The sequence below is a fragment of the Heterodontus francisci genome, chromosome 15, assembly GCF_036365525.1.
Source record: "Heterodontus francisci isolate sHetFra1 chromosome 15, sHetFra1.hap1, whole genome shotgun sequence".
NCBI classification, from domain to species: domain Eukaryota; kingdom Metazoa; phylum Chordata; class Chondrichthyes; order Heterodontiformes; family Heterodontidae; genus Heterodontus; species Heterodontus francisci.
This window is the reverse complement of record NC_090385.1, coordinates 75128938-75150991: the sequence shown is the minus strand read 5'-3', so window position 1 is coordinate 75150991 and position 22054 is coordinate 75128938. Positions and strand designations below refer to the sequence as shown.

The window sequence follows — 22054 nt, the reverse complement described above, 5'->3', positions numbered from 1 at the left end:
TGCCAACAGTACATTGGTTCATTTGAATTTTCATTAGAGCTAAATACTCCATAAAAACAAGAAAAAATAGTCAAGGCATCAAGGCAAAATCCTTAAGGTAAAACATAAACCCTGAGTTTAGGAATTGGAGAATAACCTAGAATGTGCTCCTGTTACAAAGCTGTGTAATCAAATTCAAAGTAGAGAAAAAGCACTCAAAAAATGAATGGGCTAAAGATTTAAGTGTACACAAATGTTTGTTAATACCGCACACACTACCACAAGCAGTCACTTATAACTACTTATCAAAGAGTCAATTACAAATGCACCGCTTAAAACATATTATGCACGCTGGCTATTTTGGGCAGTTCTTCATACCTCATGAACTCACTGTACAGTACTTAGCAATGTGCAGGGTTCAGTTTTGATTTGTGATGACAACTCCAGCAAGCATCCGCACTACCATGTGTGTCTCCCATGATTTTCTCTTTGCTGGCAGACTAGCAATTATTGCTGCCATTTTAGAATTGAGTGGAAGCTAGATCCGACAGCAATCTGTAATTCAGTGACCAGTGGAATTTGCAGTGTTCACAGCAGTGGAGGTTGGTTTTACCATGCATTGCTTATTGCAAGTAAATCACATTAACACCAACGCGCTCAGGTGAAGCGGTGCGGACTGTACTCTTGACTGTTGGTTTAATCCCTGGTTTGTGCTGAGTTTGTTGATCTAAACCAGGGTAATAGTCAGTGTGCTACAATTGGCCTCAGTGCCTCTGAGTCAGATAGCGATAGAGCTGAGGCAAGAATCAGCTATGCATGCTGTTCCTGTTCGCTATTCAGTATCCCTCACTGGAAGCAAGTGTGTACGTATATCTGGTAAGGACAGAAGCATATTTGCCAAGAGGTAGCAGGTTAATAAAAGAAAAATGATGAAAATTGAAAAAAGTTAATTAAAGTAAGGATATGTACTTTTGGAATAGGGACAGCAGTTAAGAAAGGCAGAATATAAGTTGTGACTGAACGTTGATCATTTACAAAGCTTCCAGGTACATTGTATAGAATATTGACAAATTTAATCAAAATCTAATATTGCATTGATTATTAGCAAGATCACAGTTTAAGCATCGTGTTCAGTATTAGCTACTGGAACTTGAAAATGATAGCAGGTTCAAATAAGAATTATAAGGATGATTCCAAATTCAGGGCTTCTTTGTATAGATCTAAACTGCTCATTACTGCACCGGATTTGAAATGCTGAATAGTTTAAGATGATGTCAGAAGATGACACATTTAAAACTCTCAAACCTGAGGCTGGATTTTCACTATGGAGGCAGGAAGCAGGAACTGGGTCTGGTTTTAGGTCAGAAAACTGCCTTCTGTGGGAAGCTGATTCAGATTGCAATTTTCAAATGGGTAAGCCTTTAATAGGATTTCCTGTCCTCTTAGAGCCAGTGGGATTGAAAATGGCAGTGGGTCAGATCAAGTCTGGGGCTCAGATTGACTCCCAGGGCAGTCGTCATTGAGGCTGCTGCTTGTCCTCAGGGACAGATCTGCCTTCTGCAGCACCAGAGGGAAGCGTGATGTCACAAGGGAGCTAGAGGGCTTGCACTAGGGACAGGGCAGACCCTTGCTTCATCGATACCCATCTGAATCTAATGCTGGAGACCATGAGGGAGAGGACGGATGGTCTTCTTCCTAGAGGGTGGGAGAAGGATGCCACCTCATTCGTGCAGCAGGGGCACCTCGCTGTCCAGTGTTATTCCCCTCCTCCCTCTCTTCTCCTCTCTTACCTCCTGCTCCTCCCCTGAAAAATTATCTTTCCAGGGTGTCACTGTCCTCATGGTCCACATCTCTCCAGGGCCACGTTATGGAGAGTGCAGCAGAACAACAAATTGACCGAGACCCTTGCAGGAAGGTATTGGAGGGCACCACTCGACCGATCCAGACTCCAGAATTGCATCTTCATAAAGGTGAAGACCTGCTCAATGGTTGGCCTGCTGAGCAGGTGGCAGTGGCTATTTCGCTTCTGTACCTCTGTGTGGACTCCCCTAGAGGGGTAAGTAGCTACCTCTTGCCCCCTTGGAGCCAGCCATGCACTTTGGGGGATGGAGTGAAGGACTGAGGCAGCCTGGACTAGCAGAGGATGAAGGAGACATGGCAGCTGCCAGGAAAACAAACATACATAAGAAGAAGCTCGTTGTGGATGCAGACCAGTTGGATGTTGAGTGCGTGGAAGCCCTTCCTGTTGATGGATCTCACTGGCCAGTTGCTGTGCGCCTTGATGGTCACATGGGCACAAGCGATGATGCCATGCACCTGGGCCAATCCAGCGATGGAGGCTGAACCCAATGCCCTCTGTGCCAGCGCAAGTCCATCTGTGTCAAAGTGGGTGTAGTCCCTGCCCTGTTGAAAAGGGCATCAGATACCTGCCTGATGGTGTAATGGGATGCCGACTGCGAGATGCCGCCTAGATTCACAGCTGATCCCTGGAACGACCCAGCTGCATAGAAATTCAGGGCGACGGACACCTTGATGGCTGAAGGTAGGGGCTGCCATGGCAGCCGTGAGGGCTCCGGTCATTGTGGATCAGAGCACACAGGACTGAGATCATCTGCCTGGATATAGAAACATAGAAAATAGGTGTAGGCCATTCGGCCCTTCGAGCCTGCTCCGCCATTCATTATGATTATGGCTGATCATCCAACTCAGTAACCTGTTCCAGCTTTCTCCCCATATCGTTTGATCCCTTTCGCCCCAAGAGCTATATCTAACTCCTTTTTGAAAACATACAATGTTTTGGCCTCAACTGCTTTCTGTGGTAGTGAATTCCACAGGTTCACCACTCTCCGGGTGAAGAAATTTCTCATCTCAGTCCTGAAAGGTTTACCCCGTATCCTTAGACTATGACCCCTAGTTCTGGATTCCCCCACCATTGGGAACATCCTTCCTGCATCTACCCTGTCAAGTCCTGTTCGAATTTTATAGGTTTTTATGAGATCCCCCCTCACTCTTCTGAACTCCAGCGAATATAATCCTAACCGACTCAATCTCTCCTCATACGTCAGTCCCGCTATCCCAGGAATCAGGCTGGTAAACCTTCGCTGCACTCCCTCTATAGCAAGAACATCCTTCCTCAGATAAGGAGACCAAAACGGCCTCACCAAGGCCCTGTATAATTGCAGCAAGACATCCCTGCTCCTGTACTCGAATCCTCTCGCTATGAAGGCCAACATACCATTTGCCCTTTTTACCGCCTGTTGTACCTGCATACTTACCTTCAGCAACTGGTGTATGATAACACCCAGGTCTCGTTGCATATTCCCCTCTCTCAGTTTATAGCCGTTCAGATAATAATCTGCCTTCCTGTTTTTGCTACCAAAGTGGATAACCTCACATTTATCCACATTATACTGCATCTGCCATGCATTTGCCAACTCATTCAACTTGTCCAAATCACCCTGAAGTCTCTCTGCATCCTCCTCACAACTCACCCTCCCACACAGTTTTGCCTCATCTTCAAATTTGGAAATATTACATTTAGTTCCCTCTTCTAAATCATTAATATATATTATGAATAGCTGGGATCCTAGCACCGATCCCTGCGGTACCCCACTAGTCACTGCCTGCCGTTCGGAAAAAGACCTGTATATTCCTACTCTTTGTTTCCTGTCTGCCAACCAATTTTCTATCCATTGCAATACACTACCCTCAATCCCATGCACTTTAATTTTCCACGCTAACTTCTTATATGGGACTTTGTTGAAAGCATTATGAAAGTCCAAATAAACCACATCCACTGGCTCCCCCTCATCAACTCCGCTCGTTACATCCTCGAAGAATTCGAGTAGATTTGTCAAGCATGATTTTCCTTTCGTAAATCCATGCCTCCTACGGCACTGGCGCTCTGTCATTTGCAGGTAGTTGACTCTTTGGCTGTGCACCCGATGTCTGTCCCATTGCAGCCCTCGCTGTGCTCCTCTGGCCTCTCGCTTTCCAGGAGGTTGCATCTGTCGCAGCTCATCTTGGCTGCTCTGTTCAATGTCAGAGTTGCCTGTTCTCATCTGAACTCGCTCAGTTGGGCTCACCAGGTCTTCCCCGCCAACCCCGGCTGCTCCTGTGATGCCAGTGGGCTCACTTCCCTCTCCTGTTTCCTGCCACTTACCAATGAGAACTTCAACTCTACCAGCTGCAGCAATAGTTACAGAGGCACATCAGAAGCAGCTGAGCTTTATTTGTTGCCTCTGCTGCATTTCAATCAGCCCTTCCTGCAGCCCTCATGGCCTTCCACACTGTTCCTGTCGTTGTTCCCCTTTAGTGTCTTCCCCGTTCCCAGCCTTCAGAAATTGTGAACTGATATTGACAAGCCTATTAATAAACTCAACAGGCACTTAATTGGAAGTGTGCGGCTGACCTGTTCCCTCGCTGATGACCCTTTAAAAATGGCATTGCGTTCCGGAGGCGGCGGGTCCCAGTGCCGAATTCTGTGCATGCGATATTCAAATTGCGCTTGCCTCCGTACCTGCACTCAGAGGGCTTTGAAACTCTGGCCCCTAATATCAGACCAGACAGAAAATGTGTGTCTGATTACTAAATTACTGGAATAGATTAAGTTAACATATTTAAAGTAAAACCTTTATAGTCACTGACAGAAGCAGTCACTTGCTTCTACAATCAGAGCATCAGATTTTTCAGAGTTGACTTGCATTGCCTAATCTATACTTGTATGATGGCATAATCCAGGGACTATGTTGAGCTGTTTTATTCCACAACAGATATAGCGTTATGACTGGATTCGCTTATTTCAAGCACATAACTCATCTTTATGTAATAACATAATAATAATGAATACTCTACGCAACCCCACCTCAGTGGATCATCCTAAACAGATTTACTGCTCTGCATGCTGATTTTTCGAGCCTGCTTTTTCTGGTGCCTTTTTGCCTTCACAGTATCTCACATGCAAAAGCTAGCATGCCTTTTAGGTGTCAATGTTTCATCTTATATACCTCACAGAGATCAAAGGATTTTCCATCACAATAGGTGAGAGGCATTTTTTAATTACCTGGACATGCTAACAAATGGACTTCTTGTTCTGTTTCAAGGTAAAATAACATTCATTTAGTATATTAAACACTCTTCACCTTGGTGTCCTTAATTGATAAGCTCCTGTGAATACAAATAGCATTTAAAACCCCAGTATTAAAATAACTCTTTTTCAAATCCTGTGGAAAAAAATGGATAAGGAATCCTGAATTGTGACAGTGGTCGATGAATAGATCAAAAAAAAGTACATTCTTGATTTTCAAACTAGTCCAAGTCGACCTGCAACTCCCCCATTGCGGTATGACAGAAAATATATGGCGGATATCAGAAGAAATATTTGTACCCCTTATTTGTAATGACTCCTTGACACTTTGAGTATGGAACATAATGCATTTTAATACCTGTTCAGCATGCAGTATTGGGGAGATGGGGTGGGGAGAAGAGCTACTAGATTCACATGGATTGTACAGATTTGACCTTATTAGAAATGCAAATGAAAATTCCATGACATGTAGTATCCATCTAGTCAGAAGTGTTTTGCATTTTCCACTTCCTTAGGGATGAATTGTTCAGTGAACTAGGGAGTGGAACAAGTAACTCACTGAATATTGATTAGGCTGTTTGAGAAAATGAGTATACGTTATTGTAATTGTCTCCATAAAGGCTAAAGATAATATTGCACTGCAACCATCTAATTAACACGTTAGTTGTTACTGTCTCAATAAACAGTTGTATGCATCTTTTGATAATCTTTTTGAAGGCAAAAAACACATTTCTAAACTATGTGCTAGAATTTCTAACAGAAAATGCAGAGGACTAGATTTTAATTCGTTAAAATAAAAATTAAATCTTGCACTCTTTTCCATACTGAAAAATAAGTCCAAGTTTCACAATATAAAGTTGCTTTACTTACGTAATAAGAAAATTAGTACTGAAATAAGCTAGCTCTTTTGCGATTAAGGATGCAATTTTTCAAAATTTTCATTGAGGTCCCTGGTCCTCTGAAGACCCCATATGGCAATGCTGTTGTAGTAAGTATGAGTTACGACAAATCATATATTGAAGACCTTTGATTGCAGCATCTAACAGCTTAATGGCATTTTGAGGTGAATGAGTGATTGCCAGGCTGCAGAAAATGATGTCGGAATGTGAGTAAGTAATGAATGATTTGATGCCATCTTGAGTATTCCAAAAGGATTGCAAATCTACATGCTAATTCACTGAAACTGATCTTTTAGAATACTAAAAGTGCTCCAGTCAACCAGCATTCCTGAACTCCGGATTGCCAAGACAAACCTCAATTACTGGATTGTTTCACACGAATGTATAATAAATAAAGACGGAAAATGCTGGAAATACTCAGCAGATCAGGTAGCATCTGTGGAGAGAGGTCATCGACCTGCAACGTTACTCTGTTTCTCTCCACAGATGATACCTGACCTGCTGAGTAATTCCAGCATTTTCTATTTTTATTTCCTTCTTCCAGCATCATTGAATGAGGGAGTCTTTTGTTTTTGTACACCAATGTTTATGTTGGTTACATTGCAAGGTCAAATGACCCCCTGCTCACTTTCTCCCTTCGAGAGACGAACTCAGTCCTCAATTTAGATTAGATACCATGGGGTAAATTTTACGCTAGCAACAGGGGTCTTGGCATCAGGGGAAACCGATGCAGAGATCCCCGCGACTCTTTTTTTACGGAAGGCCTGCCAACGTTAGTGCCAATCAGATACTTAACTGGACAGCGGTGGGCCTTCTATAGGATTTAGGACCCTGTCGCTGGATGTCTCAGCCTTGCAGAGCTGCTGGTCAATCAGAGGTCGGCAGCTGCGGTGCCACCGCAGAGGCGGTGGCTGCAGCGACCAGACACCGAGGAGTGGCGCTGGAACCAAGCTTAAGGCAGATCAGGGCGGAGTGGTCTCGCCAGGGTTGGGGTCATGGGGTGGCCCTCAGCGGGCCCCTCCTTCCCGATGCTGCGTCCCTTGTTCAGGTTCTAAGTGCCTTTGAATGAAGCCCCCCCGCCTCTGCTCTCCCGGCATTTATGGTCGACTCGAGTTCCCTCCCTCATTCAACTCTTATCAACTAACCCGCTATTTCCTTCTCCGTCATATGCTTATCTAGCTTCCCCTTAATGCATCTATATCATTCACCCCAACAACTAAGTTCCACATTTTACCCACTCTCTGGGTAAAGAAGTTTCTTCTGAATTTCTTGGTGACTACCTAGGATTGATAGTCTTTAGTTTTGCTCTTGGCCAGTAGAAAAACTTTAGCTATCCACCAGTCCTCTGGCACTACATTTTCTTCTAGTGAATTACTAAAATTGCGTAATGGTGCCTCTTCTATTTCTTCCCTAGATTCTATTGAAATCAGTTTGTGCAGAAAGCCTGTCTATAAACTCGCATGATTTTTGCTGATTGATTTTACTGGAGTGTAAAATGAGGTGGGCGTAAAATGTGCAACCGACCTGAATTCAGAAGGGCAGGTTAGGTTAAAATCTGGGCTCATGCTCACCAGCTGAACAAAAGACCAGCTTTTTTTTAAAAAAAGGGTACAATCTTGAATTTTCTTCAATTGGACACTATATGACATTGCAAGGTTTGTCAGAAAAATCTGGTGTGCATGTGGTGGGGTGCTCCACAGGAAGAAGAGGATGGTATATTTATATTTATTTATGAGAGAGTGTGTGTGATAGATAGAGAGAGAAATAGAGGAGAAGGATACAGTGTTAATCGTCATGCCCTCTCTTACTTATCTACACGGAAACAGTTTATTATGTTTAAAAAAAGGTGTTCAGAGTCAACAAGTACATTAATGTCACATTTGAAAGTGAATCTGACATTTTCAATATTGAACAGGGAATTAATCAGGGTTTCAGAATTTAGAAGAATGTCTCAACAAATGTGTACGGAGTGATTTCATTCAAGCAAGCAACACAACAGTGGCAGTATGCAGTATTCAAAATATAAATACTGCTATAAAATGCTAACACTTGGAAACATGATTAAAGAAATCTAAAGGTGAACATTACAATAACTCTATGATCTGTTTGGTAAGTCACTGAGGATAATGCAATGTGGGTTACATTATCTAGTTATATTTTTAAAGCAGAAAATGCTCGTCAAATTCTGTTCTTTAAAGGCATAGGAAAGTTTAAGGGGAAGACTTTTCTTTACAATGGTCCCCAAAGGCTAAGTAGAAAAAAAAGCTACCTTAAACAAAATGCACATTTTGTGCCCCAATTAGAGAACTATTCTGATATATCTGCTCACTTTCAAGGCTGCTCTGGTGAAGTGACAGAGGCTGCTAAGTTAACTACACCCTAGAGTAACCGTTCCATTATAATAGGAGCCACACAAGTTGACCGGCCCAGGACCTGGCCTGTGTATGCCTGTGCTAAAGAGAACATGCTTCCAGCAACGCATACAGATTTTGTAGTGGGTAGCAACTTTTTCTGAAGTCATGCAGCTCAGGAATAGCTCCAAATTAAAATAAGTGGAACTGCTCACCTTTAATCAGGTAAACAGAGCAGGCCTTAAGGAAATGAGACCTGAAATAATGAGTCCCCATTGAGCTGGAAAAACAGTTTTTAAATAAACATGGATTTTAAAATGCTTTGAAAAAAACTATTCCCATCTTCATGATTATCGTATCATCGCGTTTGGTCATAGACATACCTTTGCTTGCACTTTCTATATGGCTAATTTCATCTGTGAATTTCAAGATTTCTGGGTATTTCTCTTCAGTAATCTCTGCTAAAAAGTGCATCAGTGTTGCCTTCTGGTCGATTGACTTGGTGTCTTTAAGCTGCAAAGAAAACGTCAAGATGTTTAAAAAGCAAGACAGATTTTGCTGTTTTAACATTTATTCTATTTTTTAAACCTTTGTTTGTAATGATTTCTTATTTCCATTTTGATTTTATTTTCCCTTCTTTACCAACTGTGGGTCAATACATCATTCTTGATAGTGTGTTGGCAGGCAATCTATTCCTTGGCCCTGCCAATGCAACTCTTCAGCATGTGTGTAGCACAGCGTGAGGTGACTCACCCTCTGATTTCATCCCTGTGGAAAAACACCAGAGACTGCTCTGCACCACCTTCAAAAGGCATAACTAAGTTTGGATGCTGTCCACACACAGGATCTTACATACACAGTCACAGCTTACAATTCCATGCCATAATGCATTGAAGCATCCACGCATTGCTTGGTCCCACATCCAATCAACTGTGTTCAATTTACAGTAAACTGTTATGATGCATCTTGTATCAAAACAACTACTAAACGTTTTAGCCTGACAAAGATGTATGTTCAGTATTCCAACTGATGATAATAAAGGAAATATTCATCATATTATTTCCTTCCTATTTTCTCCCTTTTCCACAAATGGGCTCACCTCCAATACCTTGCTCAAGTGGCCATATCTTATGTATGAGCGTGTAAACTAAGGGACACAGACATAGTTGCAGTACCAACCTAATCCAAGCCAAGGTCAGGTAATTTAGCTCTGATCAGAGATCAACCCAGGGATTTTTCTGACACGAGTAGCTCAGTTTCATACAAAATCTAGCTATTAAAGGCGCTCTGTCAGCAACTTTCTGTGGGTATAATCTACAATACATGTTTAATAAAATAATGTTGCAAAGTAGCATAGATTGAGTTCACCATTAAATCCTATATCTACTGGTTTGTAATATCGGTGTTTAATGACCAGTGTGCACATGTTAACCATGGGTGTGTCTGAGAAGCAATAATTCATTTCTCGATTAGAACAATTTTGATTGATTATATCACTGTCTCCTGAGTCATCAACACTGGCTTTCTCTTATCATATTCTTAGCTGTTCCTCTAAAATGCATCCAAGTCACTATCATTATTCCTCTTGCCCCTCATCAAGTTGTTCTGCCAACTTTCCTCTTTCTCTTCTCTTTTATATCACGCTTGCCTCTTTAAGTGTAGTTCTTAGTTAGCAAAGTTGCAACTTCATTGGCAAATTCTCTTTCAGTCCCTTTTGGAACCCACTGACTACTTTTTCTTCTAACCGAAATTCACTTTCATCTTTTTCTGCCCTACTTTTATTCCTGTACTGAGTTTCTTGGTTGCACCTTCTCTGTCTGAGAAAGGCAAAACACAGTCAGAAATCACCCATATTGAAATCGGTCATCAGCACTGCTTTGGCATTATACTCTGTGACCTATCTTTACACACAAATTAATGAATTAATGAAGAAATATTAAAAATGACTAAACAAACTAACTGGAATGGTTACAATTGCAATAACAGTTATGCAATATAAGATGTCAACTAAATAGTTCAATGATTATTTGTAGCTAATTAGCTGTGCATCTTAACATCTGGTTTTTGGTTAACTACCATAGTTCAGTCAGTTAGCTTCTCTATCTGTAACTGCTTATAACAATAAGCTGTACTCCATACTAGAGCATGGCTACCCGACCCGAACGGACCCGACGACGTGTTGGGTTCGGATCGGGTCGGGTCTCTCTTCTGGGTCCGGCATTCGGGCTCGGGAAGGATTGAGCCGGGCCGGGTCAGTCACAGTGCTGCCTTTTGGTCAGGAAGGGAAAAGCTTCAAAATTTGAACAGCCAGGAAGTCAAGGTGGGAAACGTGCAACCGGACTCCGCACTAGTCAGCAGTGAACAATTCCATCCAAGGTAGAGCCCAACCTCTTTGATATAACCAACTCCATTTTGGTAGTCGGGTCAGATCGGGTTGGGCACGGGAAAAAAAATTTAAGTACTCGGGCCAGGTCGGGCTCTGGTCGGATGTGGTTCTGTCGGGCTCGGGTCGGGTTTCAATTGCATACCCGAGCAGGCCTTTACTCCATACTTAGACGTATGAAATGTATTGCACTGTTACAAGGCAAAATAAATGTCGAGGTTGAATTCAAAGAATTCAGGAAAGTTCACCAAAAATACAACATTCTGTTTTAATAACTTTACATCTGCCAAGATTCTGCCCATGACAATGTAGTTTTCAACATCATAAAAATTCAACTGTCAAATGTGAAATCAAATTGGTATCACTAAATACAAGAAACTGCAGTAAAAGCTTAAGCTTTGCCTTGAATGACACTTTCTTGTTTGATTCACATTTCAGTTCTAGTCTACATTACCTTGTATTTATCTATTGAAACTGATTTATCACTTGTTGCTCATCTATACTGAAAGGCAACATCTCCCTTAAAATAGGTATCTGACTATCAGACTTGGTATCAAATGAAAATTTTAGAACATCATCATACTGCCAAATAGCATCCTCCATATCATTAAAGAATAGTTCAAACAGCAAGTAGTCCAGAGAAGTTGTTTTCAGAACTCCTCCAATCACTTTTTCTAGTTACTGTTATCTTCTGTTTCTGTGAGTACAGGTTTAGCTATTAACTGCATAACACTAAACAATCAAAAAGGTTTTCGAAAATCCATATAAATTTCACAATAGACTTTATGAATTTGCACTCTCATGGCACAGCTTTGCAAGTTGGGAGTGTCTTTGAGGAATTGGGTTTTGGAGGCCAGAAACCCTTTGCTTGGCCTCCAGGTTCCGCTTACTACTTCTACAATACTGTGGCTGTCAGCATACAGCAGAATATTTTCAAGTATACTGAGTATACCCACTTTTCATTTTTGAAGGGCAAGAGGTTTAACAAGGTATGATATATTTAGTTGTCATCAATATATCTTTCACACTATGTTTAATTATCGTTCATACCTTATCTCTATGATCATTATACACAATGTGTAGTCCATATTCATACATGGTTTCCATCACAACATAGATTGGGACATGAATATTGAAGGGTACATGGCATTTAGGAAGGACAGGAAGCTAGGAAAAGGTGGAGGGGTACCTCTGTTAATTAATAATGGTATTAGCACAATAGTGGGATGGCCGAAGTTCAGGAGACTGGGATGTAAAAGCAAGTTGGGTAGAGATGAGAAATCATAAAGGCAAGAAGTCACTTGTAGGAGTGGTGTACAAGCCACCGAACATTAACCACATTGTAGGATGGGGTATAAAGGAAGAAATAATGACAGCTTGTCAGAAAGGTACAGCGATAATTATGGGGGATTTTAACCTAGATATAGACCGGAAAAATCAGGTGGACAGAGGTAGCCTAGATGAGTACATAGAATGTTTTTGGGATAATTTCTTGGAACAATACGTTCTGGAGCCAACCAGACAGCAGGCTATACTAGACCTGGTATTAGCTTTAAGTCAGGAAATGGAAGGGAAGGAGCAACTCAAGAAAATTACAATCAGGGAAGTGGTGCTGAACAAATTGTTGGAGCTGCGGGCTGACAAGTCCCCAGGTCCTGATGGACTTCATCCTAGGGTGTTGAAAGAACTGGCTAGTGAGACAGTTGATGCGTTAGGTTTAATTTTCCAAAATTCCCTTGATTCGGGGAAGGTTGTTAGATTGGAAAATAGCGAATGTAACTCCTTTATTCAAAAAGGGAAGGAGACAGAAAGCAGGAAACTAATAGGCCAGTTAGCTTAACATCTGTCTTAGGGAAACGTTAGAAGCTACTATTAAAGACATTATAGCAGGGCATTTAAAAAAATCCAAGGTAATCAGGCAGAGTCAACATAGATTTGTGAAAGGGAAATCATGTTTAACCAATTTATTGGAGTTCTTTGAGAGAGTTACATGTGCTGTGGATAAAGGGGAACCTGATGGATGTACTATAGATTTCCAGAAGGCATTTGATAAGGTGCCACATCAAAGGCTACTGCAGGAAATAAAAGCTCACAGTGTAGGGGGTAATATATTGGTATGGATAGAAGATTGACGAACTAACAGGAAACAGAGAGTAGGTATAAATGGATCATTTTCTGGTTGGCAAAATGTAACGAGTGGTGTGCCACAGGGATCTGTGCTGGGGCCTTAACTTTTTACAATTTTTACAATATTTATATAAATGACTTAGATGAAGGGACCGAAGGTATGGTTGCTAAATTTGCTGATGACACAAAGACAGATAGGAAAGTAACTAGTGAAGTGGACATAAGGGGGCTAACAAAGGGATATAGATAGGTTAAGTGAGTGGGCAAAGACCTGGCAAATGGAGTATAATATGGGAAAGTGGGAAATTGTCCACTTTGGCAGGAAGAATAAAAAAGCATATTACCTAAATGGTGAGAGATTGCAGAGTGAGATGCAGAGGGATCTGGGTGTCCTAGTGCATAAATCACAAAAGGTTAGTATGCAGGTACAGCATGTAATTAGGAAAGCTAATAGAATGTTATTGTTTATCGCAAGGGGAATTGAATACAAAAGTAGGGAGGTTATGCTTCAGCTATACAGGGCATTGGTGAGACCACATCTGGAGTACTGTGTACAGTACTGGTCTCCTTATTTAAGGAAGGATGCAAATGCGTTGGAGGCTGTACAGAGAAGATTTACTAGACTAATACCTGGAATAGGCGGGCTGTCTTACGAAGGAAGATTGGACAGGCTAGGCTTGTATCTGCTGGAATTTAGAACAGTAAGAGACGACTTGATTGAAACATATAAGCTCCTGAGGGGTGTTGACAGGGTGGATGTGGAGAGGATGTTTCCCCTAGTTGGAGAATCTAGAACTAGGGGTCACTGTTTAAAAATAAGTGGTTGCCCATTTAAGACAGAGATGAGGAGAAATTTTTTCTCTGAGGGTCGTGAGTCTTTGGAATTCTCTTCCTCAAAAGGCAGTGGAAGCAGAATCTTTGAATATTTTTAAGACAGAGGTAGATAAATTCTTGATAAGCAAGGGGGTGGAAGGTTATCGGGGGTAGGTGGAAATGCGGAGTAATCAGATCAGCCATGAATTTATTGAATGGCGGAGCAGGCTTGAAGGGCCGAGTGGCCTACTCCTGCTCCTAATTCATATGTTCATATGACCATTACCTACTACGTAATCTTCCTACGTACCGGAAACGTCAGAGGAATGTATGATGGCATTAAGAGAGCTTTTGGGCCAACCATCAAGAAGATCGCCCTCCCCCCCTCAAATCTAAATCGGGGACACAATCACTGACCAACGCAAGCAAATGGACCGCTGGGTTGAGCACTACCTAGAACTGTACTCCAGGGTGAATGTTGTCACGGAGACTGCCCTCAATGCAGCCCAGCCTCTACCAGTCATGGATGAGTTGGACGTACAGCCAACAAAATCGGAACTCAGTGATGCCATTGATTCTCTAGCCAGCGGAAAAGCCCCTGGGAAGGACTGCATTACCCCTGAAATAATCAAGAGTGCCTAGCCTGCTATACTCTCAGCACTACATGAACTGCTTTGCCTGTGCTGGGACGAGGGAGCAGTACCTCAGGACATGCGCGATGCCAATATCATCACCCTCTATAAAAACAAAGGTGACCGCGGTGACTGCAACAACTACCGTGGAATCTCCCTGCTCAGCATAGTGGGGAAAGTCTTTGCTCGAGTCGCTTTAAACAGGCTCCAGAAGCTGGCCGAGCGCGTCTACCCTGAGGCACAGTGTGGCTTTCGTGCAGAGAGATCGACCATTGACATGCTGTTCTCCCTTCGTCAGATACAGGAGAAATGCCGTCAACAACAGATGCCCCTCTACATTGCTTTCATTGATCTCACCAAAGCCTTTGACCTCGTCAGCAGACATGGTCTCTTCAGACTACTAGAAAAGATCGGTTGTCCACCAAAGCTACTAACTATCATCACCTCATTCCATGACAATATGAAAGGCACAATTCAACATAGCGGCACCTCATCAAACCCCTTTCCTATCCTGAGTGGCGTGAAACAGGGCTGTGTTCTCGCACCCACACTTTTTGGGATTTTCTTCTCCCTGCTGCTCTCACATGCGTTCAAGTCTTCAGAAGAAGGAATTTTCCTCCACACAAGATCAGGGGGAAGGTTGTTCAACCTTGCCTGTCTAAGAGCGAAGTCCAAAGTACGGAAAGTTCTCATCAGGGAACTCCTCTTTGCTGACGATGCTGCTTTAACATCTCACACTGAAGAGTGTCTGCAGAGACTCATCGACAGGATTGCGGCTGCCTGCAATGAATTTGGCCTAACCATCAGCCTCAAGAAAACGAACATCATGGGACAGGACGTCAGAAATGCTCCATCCATCAATACTGGCGACCACACTCTGGAAGTGGTTCAAGAGTTCACCTACCTAGGCTCAACTATCACCAGTAACCTGTCTCTCAATGCAGAAATCAACAAGCGTATGGGAAAGGCTTCCACTGCTATGTCCAGACTGGCCAAGAGAGTGTGGGAAAATGGCACACTGACACGGAACACAAAAGTCCGAGTGTATCAAGCCTGTGTCCTCAGTAATAAAAACAAGAAATGCTGGAACCACTCAACAGGTCTGGCAGCATCTGTGAAAAGAGAAGCAGAGTTACCTTGCTCTATGGCAGCGAGGCCTGGACAACGTACGTCAGCCAAGAGCGACGTCTCAATTCATTCCATCTTCGCTGCCTCCGGAGATTACTTGGCATCAGGTGGCAGGACCGTATCTCTAACACAGAAGTCCTCGAGGCGGCCAACACCCCCAGCTTATACACACTACTGAGTCAGCGGCGCTTGAGATGGCTTGGCCATGTGAGCTGCATGGAAGATGGCAGGATCCCCAAAGACACATTGTACAGCGAGCTCGCCACTGGTATCAGACCCACTGGCCGACCATGTCTCCGCTTTAAAGACGTCTGCAAACGCGACATGAAGTCCTATGACATTGATCACAAGTCGTGGGAGTCAGTTGCCAGCGTTTGCCAGAGCTGGCGGACAGCCATAAAGGCAGGGCTAAAGTGTGGCGAGTCGAAGAGACTTTGCAGTTGGCAGGAAAAAAGACAGAAGCGCAAGGGGAGAGCCAACTGTGTAACAGCCCCAACAATCAAATTTTTCTGCAGCACCTGTGGAAGAGCCTGTCACTCTAGAATTGGCCTTTATAGCCACTCCAGGCGCTGCTCCACACACCACTGACCACCTCTAGGCGCTTACCCATTGTCTCTCGAGATAAGGAGGCCAAAGAGAAGAGAACTCATCCATATGTATTTCATATTTTAATGACATCAGCTATTAGGGTGTGATAAGAAATCTTCATCTCTCTACAACATGGATAGCTGAGTAGCTTAACACATTCATATGACATTCATTGGCCTGCGTTTTAATGGAGGTTTTATGAACAGGTTGATGTTTGCAGTAAAATAGCCAGATAAAAGACTATCACATAAATGTACTATTCAGTCAGCGGCTAATATCATATAGTCATTTCTCGGCGTAAAAGAAGTTTATTAATAAATAATCTGAAGCAACAATCAGGAAACAAATACATTTTGTGAAGAACAGATTACTATTACGTGGAGAATACATTATTATAGTTCTTTTCTTAACGGCACACATGAAATACATTGTTGGTCCTGAAAAGAAGTCCCCTTTTGATTATTGGGACAGCATGACAAATTTCTCCTGTCTGACTTAAGTTTAAGGACATCAATGTGGAGCACACAGCTCTCCCTCATGCACCCCTTCATCCTTATAAATAAATTGCACACTTAATTTTATCCTCAATTACGAAGGTGGTTTGTTTAAGTGCTATATGTGTTTCTGTCATGAATTACAATCTCTCTGGACTGAATCTTTGTGCGGCAGGCATGATGAAGGATACCTCATGATGAGACCATTGTAAATACTTAAAAATGTCACTTGAAGCTGGAGAACAGGCCAGTCTGTTGTCTGTGTCCACTAAGACACACTACTCGTGAATATCTATTAACTACCTCTCCAGATCAGCACAAATGAGATCCGCTAATTGGTTTAACAAGCTTATCTTTTCCTGAAACAATCGGTCATCACACCATCTGAATTTCCTTTCATATGTCGGCCAGAGAAGTGACCTTTTTTTTTTGAGTTCCTTCAGTATTAGTACAACTGAAAAAAAATCAAAGACAGGTCTTGATTGAAGGCACTGTTATCTCGTACTGTACATTAACTTTTGACAGCAGATAAATATGAAGACCAAACACAACCGATGAAATACAGAAACATTGCAATTATGCTCGTTATTTGCAAAATAATCTACTTTGTAATTACTCTGTCAGCCTTGGCTCAGTGGCTGCACACTCAACTTGAGATAATACAATGGAGAACCAGGCTGAATGTAGAAGTTTCAGAGGGGAAGTGAAAAAGCAAATAAGAGAAGCATAGAGGGAGTATGAAAAGATACTTGCAGCTAACATAAAAGGGAATCCCAGAGTCTTCTGTAGACATATAAATAGTAAAAGGGTGGTAAAAGGAGAAGGGCTGATTAGAGACTAAAAAGGGGATTTATGCATGGAGGCAGGGGAATAGCTGAGGTGCTAAATGAATATTTTGCATCTGTCTTTACCAAGGAAGAAGATGCTACCGAGGCCACGGTGAAAGAGGAGGGAATTCATACATTAGAAGGATTTAAAATTGATAAGGAGGAGGTATTAGGCTTTCTATACTTCAAGTTGATAAAACACCAGGACCGGATGAAATGCATCCAAGGATAATGAGGGAAGTGAGAGTGGAAATTGCAAAGACACTGACCTTAATTTTTCAGTCCTCCTTCGACTCAGGGATGGTGCCAGAAGACTGGAGAGTTGCAAATGTTACACACTTGTTCAAAAAAGGATGTAAAGATAAGCCCAGCAACTACAGGCCAGTCAGTTTAACTTTGGTGGTGGGGAAACTTCTAGAAACAATAATTCGGGACAAAATTAATCGCCACATGGACAAATGCAGGTTAAGTACGGAAAGCCAGCACAGATTTGTTAAGGGAAAATAGTGTTTAAATAATTTGCTGGAGTTTTTTGAAGAGGTAACAGTGAGGGTTGATGAGGGCAATACTGTTATGTGGTGTACAAGGACTTCCGAAAGGCATTTGCTGCAGTGGCACACAACAGACTTGTGATCAAAGTTATAGCTCATGGAATAAAAGGGACAGTAGCAACATGGATACAAAATAGGCTGTGTGACAGAAAATAGACAGTAGCGATTAATGGATGTTTCTCAGAGGAAGGTTTGTAGTGGAGTTCCCCGGGGATCAGTGATGGGATCCTTGCTCTTCCTGATATATATTAATGATCTAGACCTTGGTATACAGGGCAGTTTCAAAATTTGCAGATGATATGAAACTTGGAACCATTGTGAACTCTGAGGAAGATAGTGTAGAACTGCAAAAGGATATAGACAAGTTGGCAGAATGGGCAGACACATGGCAGATGAAGTTCAATACAGAGAAATGTGAAGTGATTCATTTTGGTAGGAAGAACATGCAGAGACAATATAACGGGTACAATTCTAATGGGGGTTCAGGAGCAGAGGGACCTGGGTGTATATGTGCATAAGCATTGGAGAGAATGCAGAAAAGATTCAAGACAATGGTTCCAGGGATGAGCAACTTCATTTATGAAGATAGATTGGAGAAGCTGGGACTGTTTTCCTTAGAGAAGAGAAAGCTGAGAGATGACTTGATGGAGGTATTCAAAATCATGAGCGGTCTGGTCAGAGTAGATTGGGAGAAACTGTTCCCACTCGTGAAAGGATTGACAACGCGAGGGCACAGATTTAAAGTAATTGGCAAAAGAAGTAAAAGTGACAAGAAAAACTTTTTCATGCAGCGAGTGGTTAAGGTCTGGAATGCACTGCCTGAGAAGTTCTATTGAGGCATTCAAAAAGGAATTAGAGAGTTATCTAAAATGGAAGAATGTGCAGGATTACGGGGAGAAGGCTTGGGAATGGCACTAGGTGAATTTTTCATTCAGAGAGCCGATGCAGACACGATGGGCTGAATGGCCTCCTTCAGTGCTGTAATAATTTTGTGATTCTGAGAGTCAGTACATTATGCAATCAGGCTCCACTGCAGGACCTGAGCTCACAATCGAGACTGGCTTTACAAGTGTATAGTGAGAGAGGACTGCACTGTCCGAGGTGCTTTCTTTCAGATAAAAGGTTAAGCCGAGACCCCGTCTGCCCTTTCAGTTGCACTTAAAAGGTTCCCTGGTGGCATTTATCCCCAAACAACCGCTTCAAAAACAGATTATTTGGTCATTAATCTTACTGCTTTTGTGGGAGCTTGCATGCACAAATTAGCTGCTATATTTGCATATAAAACAACGACTACAATACAAAATTAATTGATTGGTATAACACTTTGGGACCACCTGGGGATGTGAAAGACATTATATAAATGCAAATTCTTTCTTCCCTTTTATTAATTGAAGTTAACTTAAAATAAAAGTGTTATTTCTGGATTTGGTACAGTATTCCAATGCTCTCCTGACTGGTCTCCCACCCTTTGTAAACTTGAGCCAATGCTGCAGCTCTTATCCTAACTTGCAGTCCTCTTCTCCTAACACTGCTGAACTTGCTGGCTAACACTGTCTCCTGATCCGGGAACACCACAAATTTTAGATTTTAAAATTCTGGTGTTCAAATACCTTCATGGCCTTGGCCCTCCCAATCTCTAACATCCTCCAGCCCTACAACCCCCCGAAGAACGCTGCATTCCTCCAATTCTGGCCTTTTGTGCATCCTCGATTTCCTTCGCCCCACCATCGTCACCTGTGCCTTCAGCTGTCTAGGCCCTAAGCTCTACGATTCCCTCTCCAGACCTCTCTGTCTCTCACTCCTCCTTTAAGACACCCCTTAAATCCTACCACCTTATGTAGCTCAGTGTCACATTTTGTCTAATAACGTTCCTGTGAAGCTCCTTGGGATGTTTTGCTACGTTAAATGCACTATATAATTGCAAGTAGTAGTTGTTGGTGCCTACTGCTCCCAAGTACTCAGCTTAGAATCAGGACAGACCCAGACTGACAATGTGGGGACTAGCTGTCTCTGCACAAAGCACATTTTAAGCAGAATTTTCTTGTGCACACAGGAGTCCTGTGTTAATGGGTCACTGTGGATCATCAAAATTGTACACAATAAATGTTTTAAGACTTGCTAAACACGCTAGATAGCCCGATTGTATAGGGATCACTAATTCTGGAACATATTAAAATTTGTTAAAAATTTACAGTACCTATTTCTGTAGCTTTATTTAGACTGCAAAATTGTCAGGATGACATCATCTCTGGGTCCTGCTTCCACTGTGGACCATATAAGGATAACTTCTGTCTAATATCTATGAAGCAGGTACATTTCAACTAGCGAATATTACATAATTTAGTAGTGTTCTTGAAATGCATTCTATGGCTAGCTTTGTGGGACTTTGAATATGATCATATGGTTTGCACATACTAGCATGACAGAAATAGCATATTGGTATTCAGCCTGTGCAAATATAAGAGAGTAGAACACTTTCATTGAGATGCTAACCTTTCAATGGATCCTGAATTAACGTCCAATTCACAACAAAAATACACGCATACAACCAATGATTAATTTAAAACCAACACTAGATTAAAATTACTAATTATAAAAAGTATTCTATTTCCCCCACATACTTGATCTGTGTATTAACTGATTGTTTTTTTCCCCATTTCTCCTGAAGACTCCAATGCTGCTGCAATATAATTCCATAGTGCAGGCAGACCTCCTGTAACCTAGCAGAGGTCATACTACATGTCTGAGTCTAGACAATGAGTGTGAGCAGAATATTTGATTGCATGAATATCAATATGAAGCCTGATCCTGTTTTCCCAGTGCCCACGCATGCATGTTTTTAAGGAGGGTCAATGGATTACGATAGGAACGGGAGCAGAAAACTTGGTCCCCAGTCTAGAGTACTAAAACCAGTTATCATTGTTTTTTGAGCTAACTGAACATTGTTTTGCTTCTGAAGCCAACTTCAGTTCTGTTGAAATTAGATATGTCAGCACAGTCTAGGAAATAAACCTGAATGACTACCTCTCATGAGGGATTTTTACAGTGCTGCTGAGGTATCAGATCAGCACACAAGTGGAGAACTGACACCACCTCCACCACCCACCACCCCCCCCACCCGCCACCAACTCCAATTCCAACTTTTTACCTCTCGTCTCTTATTTGAACAACTAATAGAAAGGGACACTAGTTTTGGGATCCCTTGTTTTACTGTCAGCGGCAGGAGTATTATGCTCATGCCATCTATAGCACGGATGTAAAAGTACATTTATGCTTAAAAACAAGTACTTACATTTGCAAGAAAATAGATTTGTTTTTAATGCTAGTAGCTTTGAACAAGTCAAAGCAGGAGTCAATGACAAGAATAAAAAGCAACCCAAGGCAAGATTTAACTACAAAACAATGTTAAATCATCAAAGTAATAGATATTTATTCATTGCCAAAACATTTGAGAACACGGAACCCAAAATATGTTGTTGTTGAAGTAACAGAACCTCAAATTAGCAAATAATGGCCAAAATAGATGTAAACAAAATAGATTATGAAAATAAACAACCACCAATGATACAAGAGAACCGGCAATTTGTTTTGTCATAATTCCCAAAAATACAAATAAAATCCATTAAAAAGTATTTGTTAAACTTTGGGGAAAGTATATTAAAACTGTGTGTGCAAAAGTTTGTTTTACTCCATTGTGAATTTCAGGGTGTGGCCACTTAATAATCCATGTGCAATTTAAATGCATACTTACTGAAACATTTGCAATGGCTGAAGAGCAAATCATAGCATGACATAGCACATAAGGAGAGCATTCGGCCCATCGTGCCTGTATTAGCTCTTTGAAAGAGCTACCAAACCATCCCATTCCACTGCCCTTCACACATAGCTCTGCAATTATTTTCCCCTTCGCAGACTTTTAAATTTCCTTTTGAAAGTTAATACTGAATCCGTTGACACCACCCTTGCAGGCAATGCATTCCAGATCATAACAACTTGCTGAGTTAAAAAAAAAATCTCTTCTCACCTCTGGTTCCTTTGCTAATTACCTTAAATCTACCGATATGGGAACATTTAGGGGGCAGTGATCATTGGATAATAAGGTTTAGGTTAGCTATAGAAAAGCACATAGACCAATCCAGAACAAAAATAATTAATTCAGGGAGGGCCAATTGCAATGGGGAAAGAATGGATCTGGC

The 22054-nt window shown here is 41.9% G+C and overlaps 1 protein-coding gene across 4 annotated transcripts in view; it reads right to left on the bottom strand.

The window, feature by feature from the left end:
- The window catches only part of diaph2 (diaphanous-related formin 2), a 967621-nt gene that overhangs the window by 303298 nt on the left and 642269 nt on the right, over positions 1–22054 (bottom strand). For all 4 annotated transcript variants that reach the window (XM_068047702.1, XM_068047700.1, XM_068047699.1 and 1 more), the window contains one exon: positions 8699–8828. In XM_068047702.1, coding sequence (XP_067903803.1) covers positions 8699–8828 — 130 coding nt within the window. The remainder of the gene's footprint in view (positions 1–8698; positions 8829–22054) is intronic.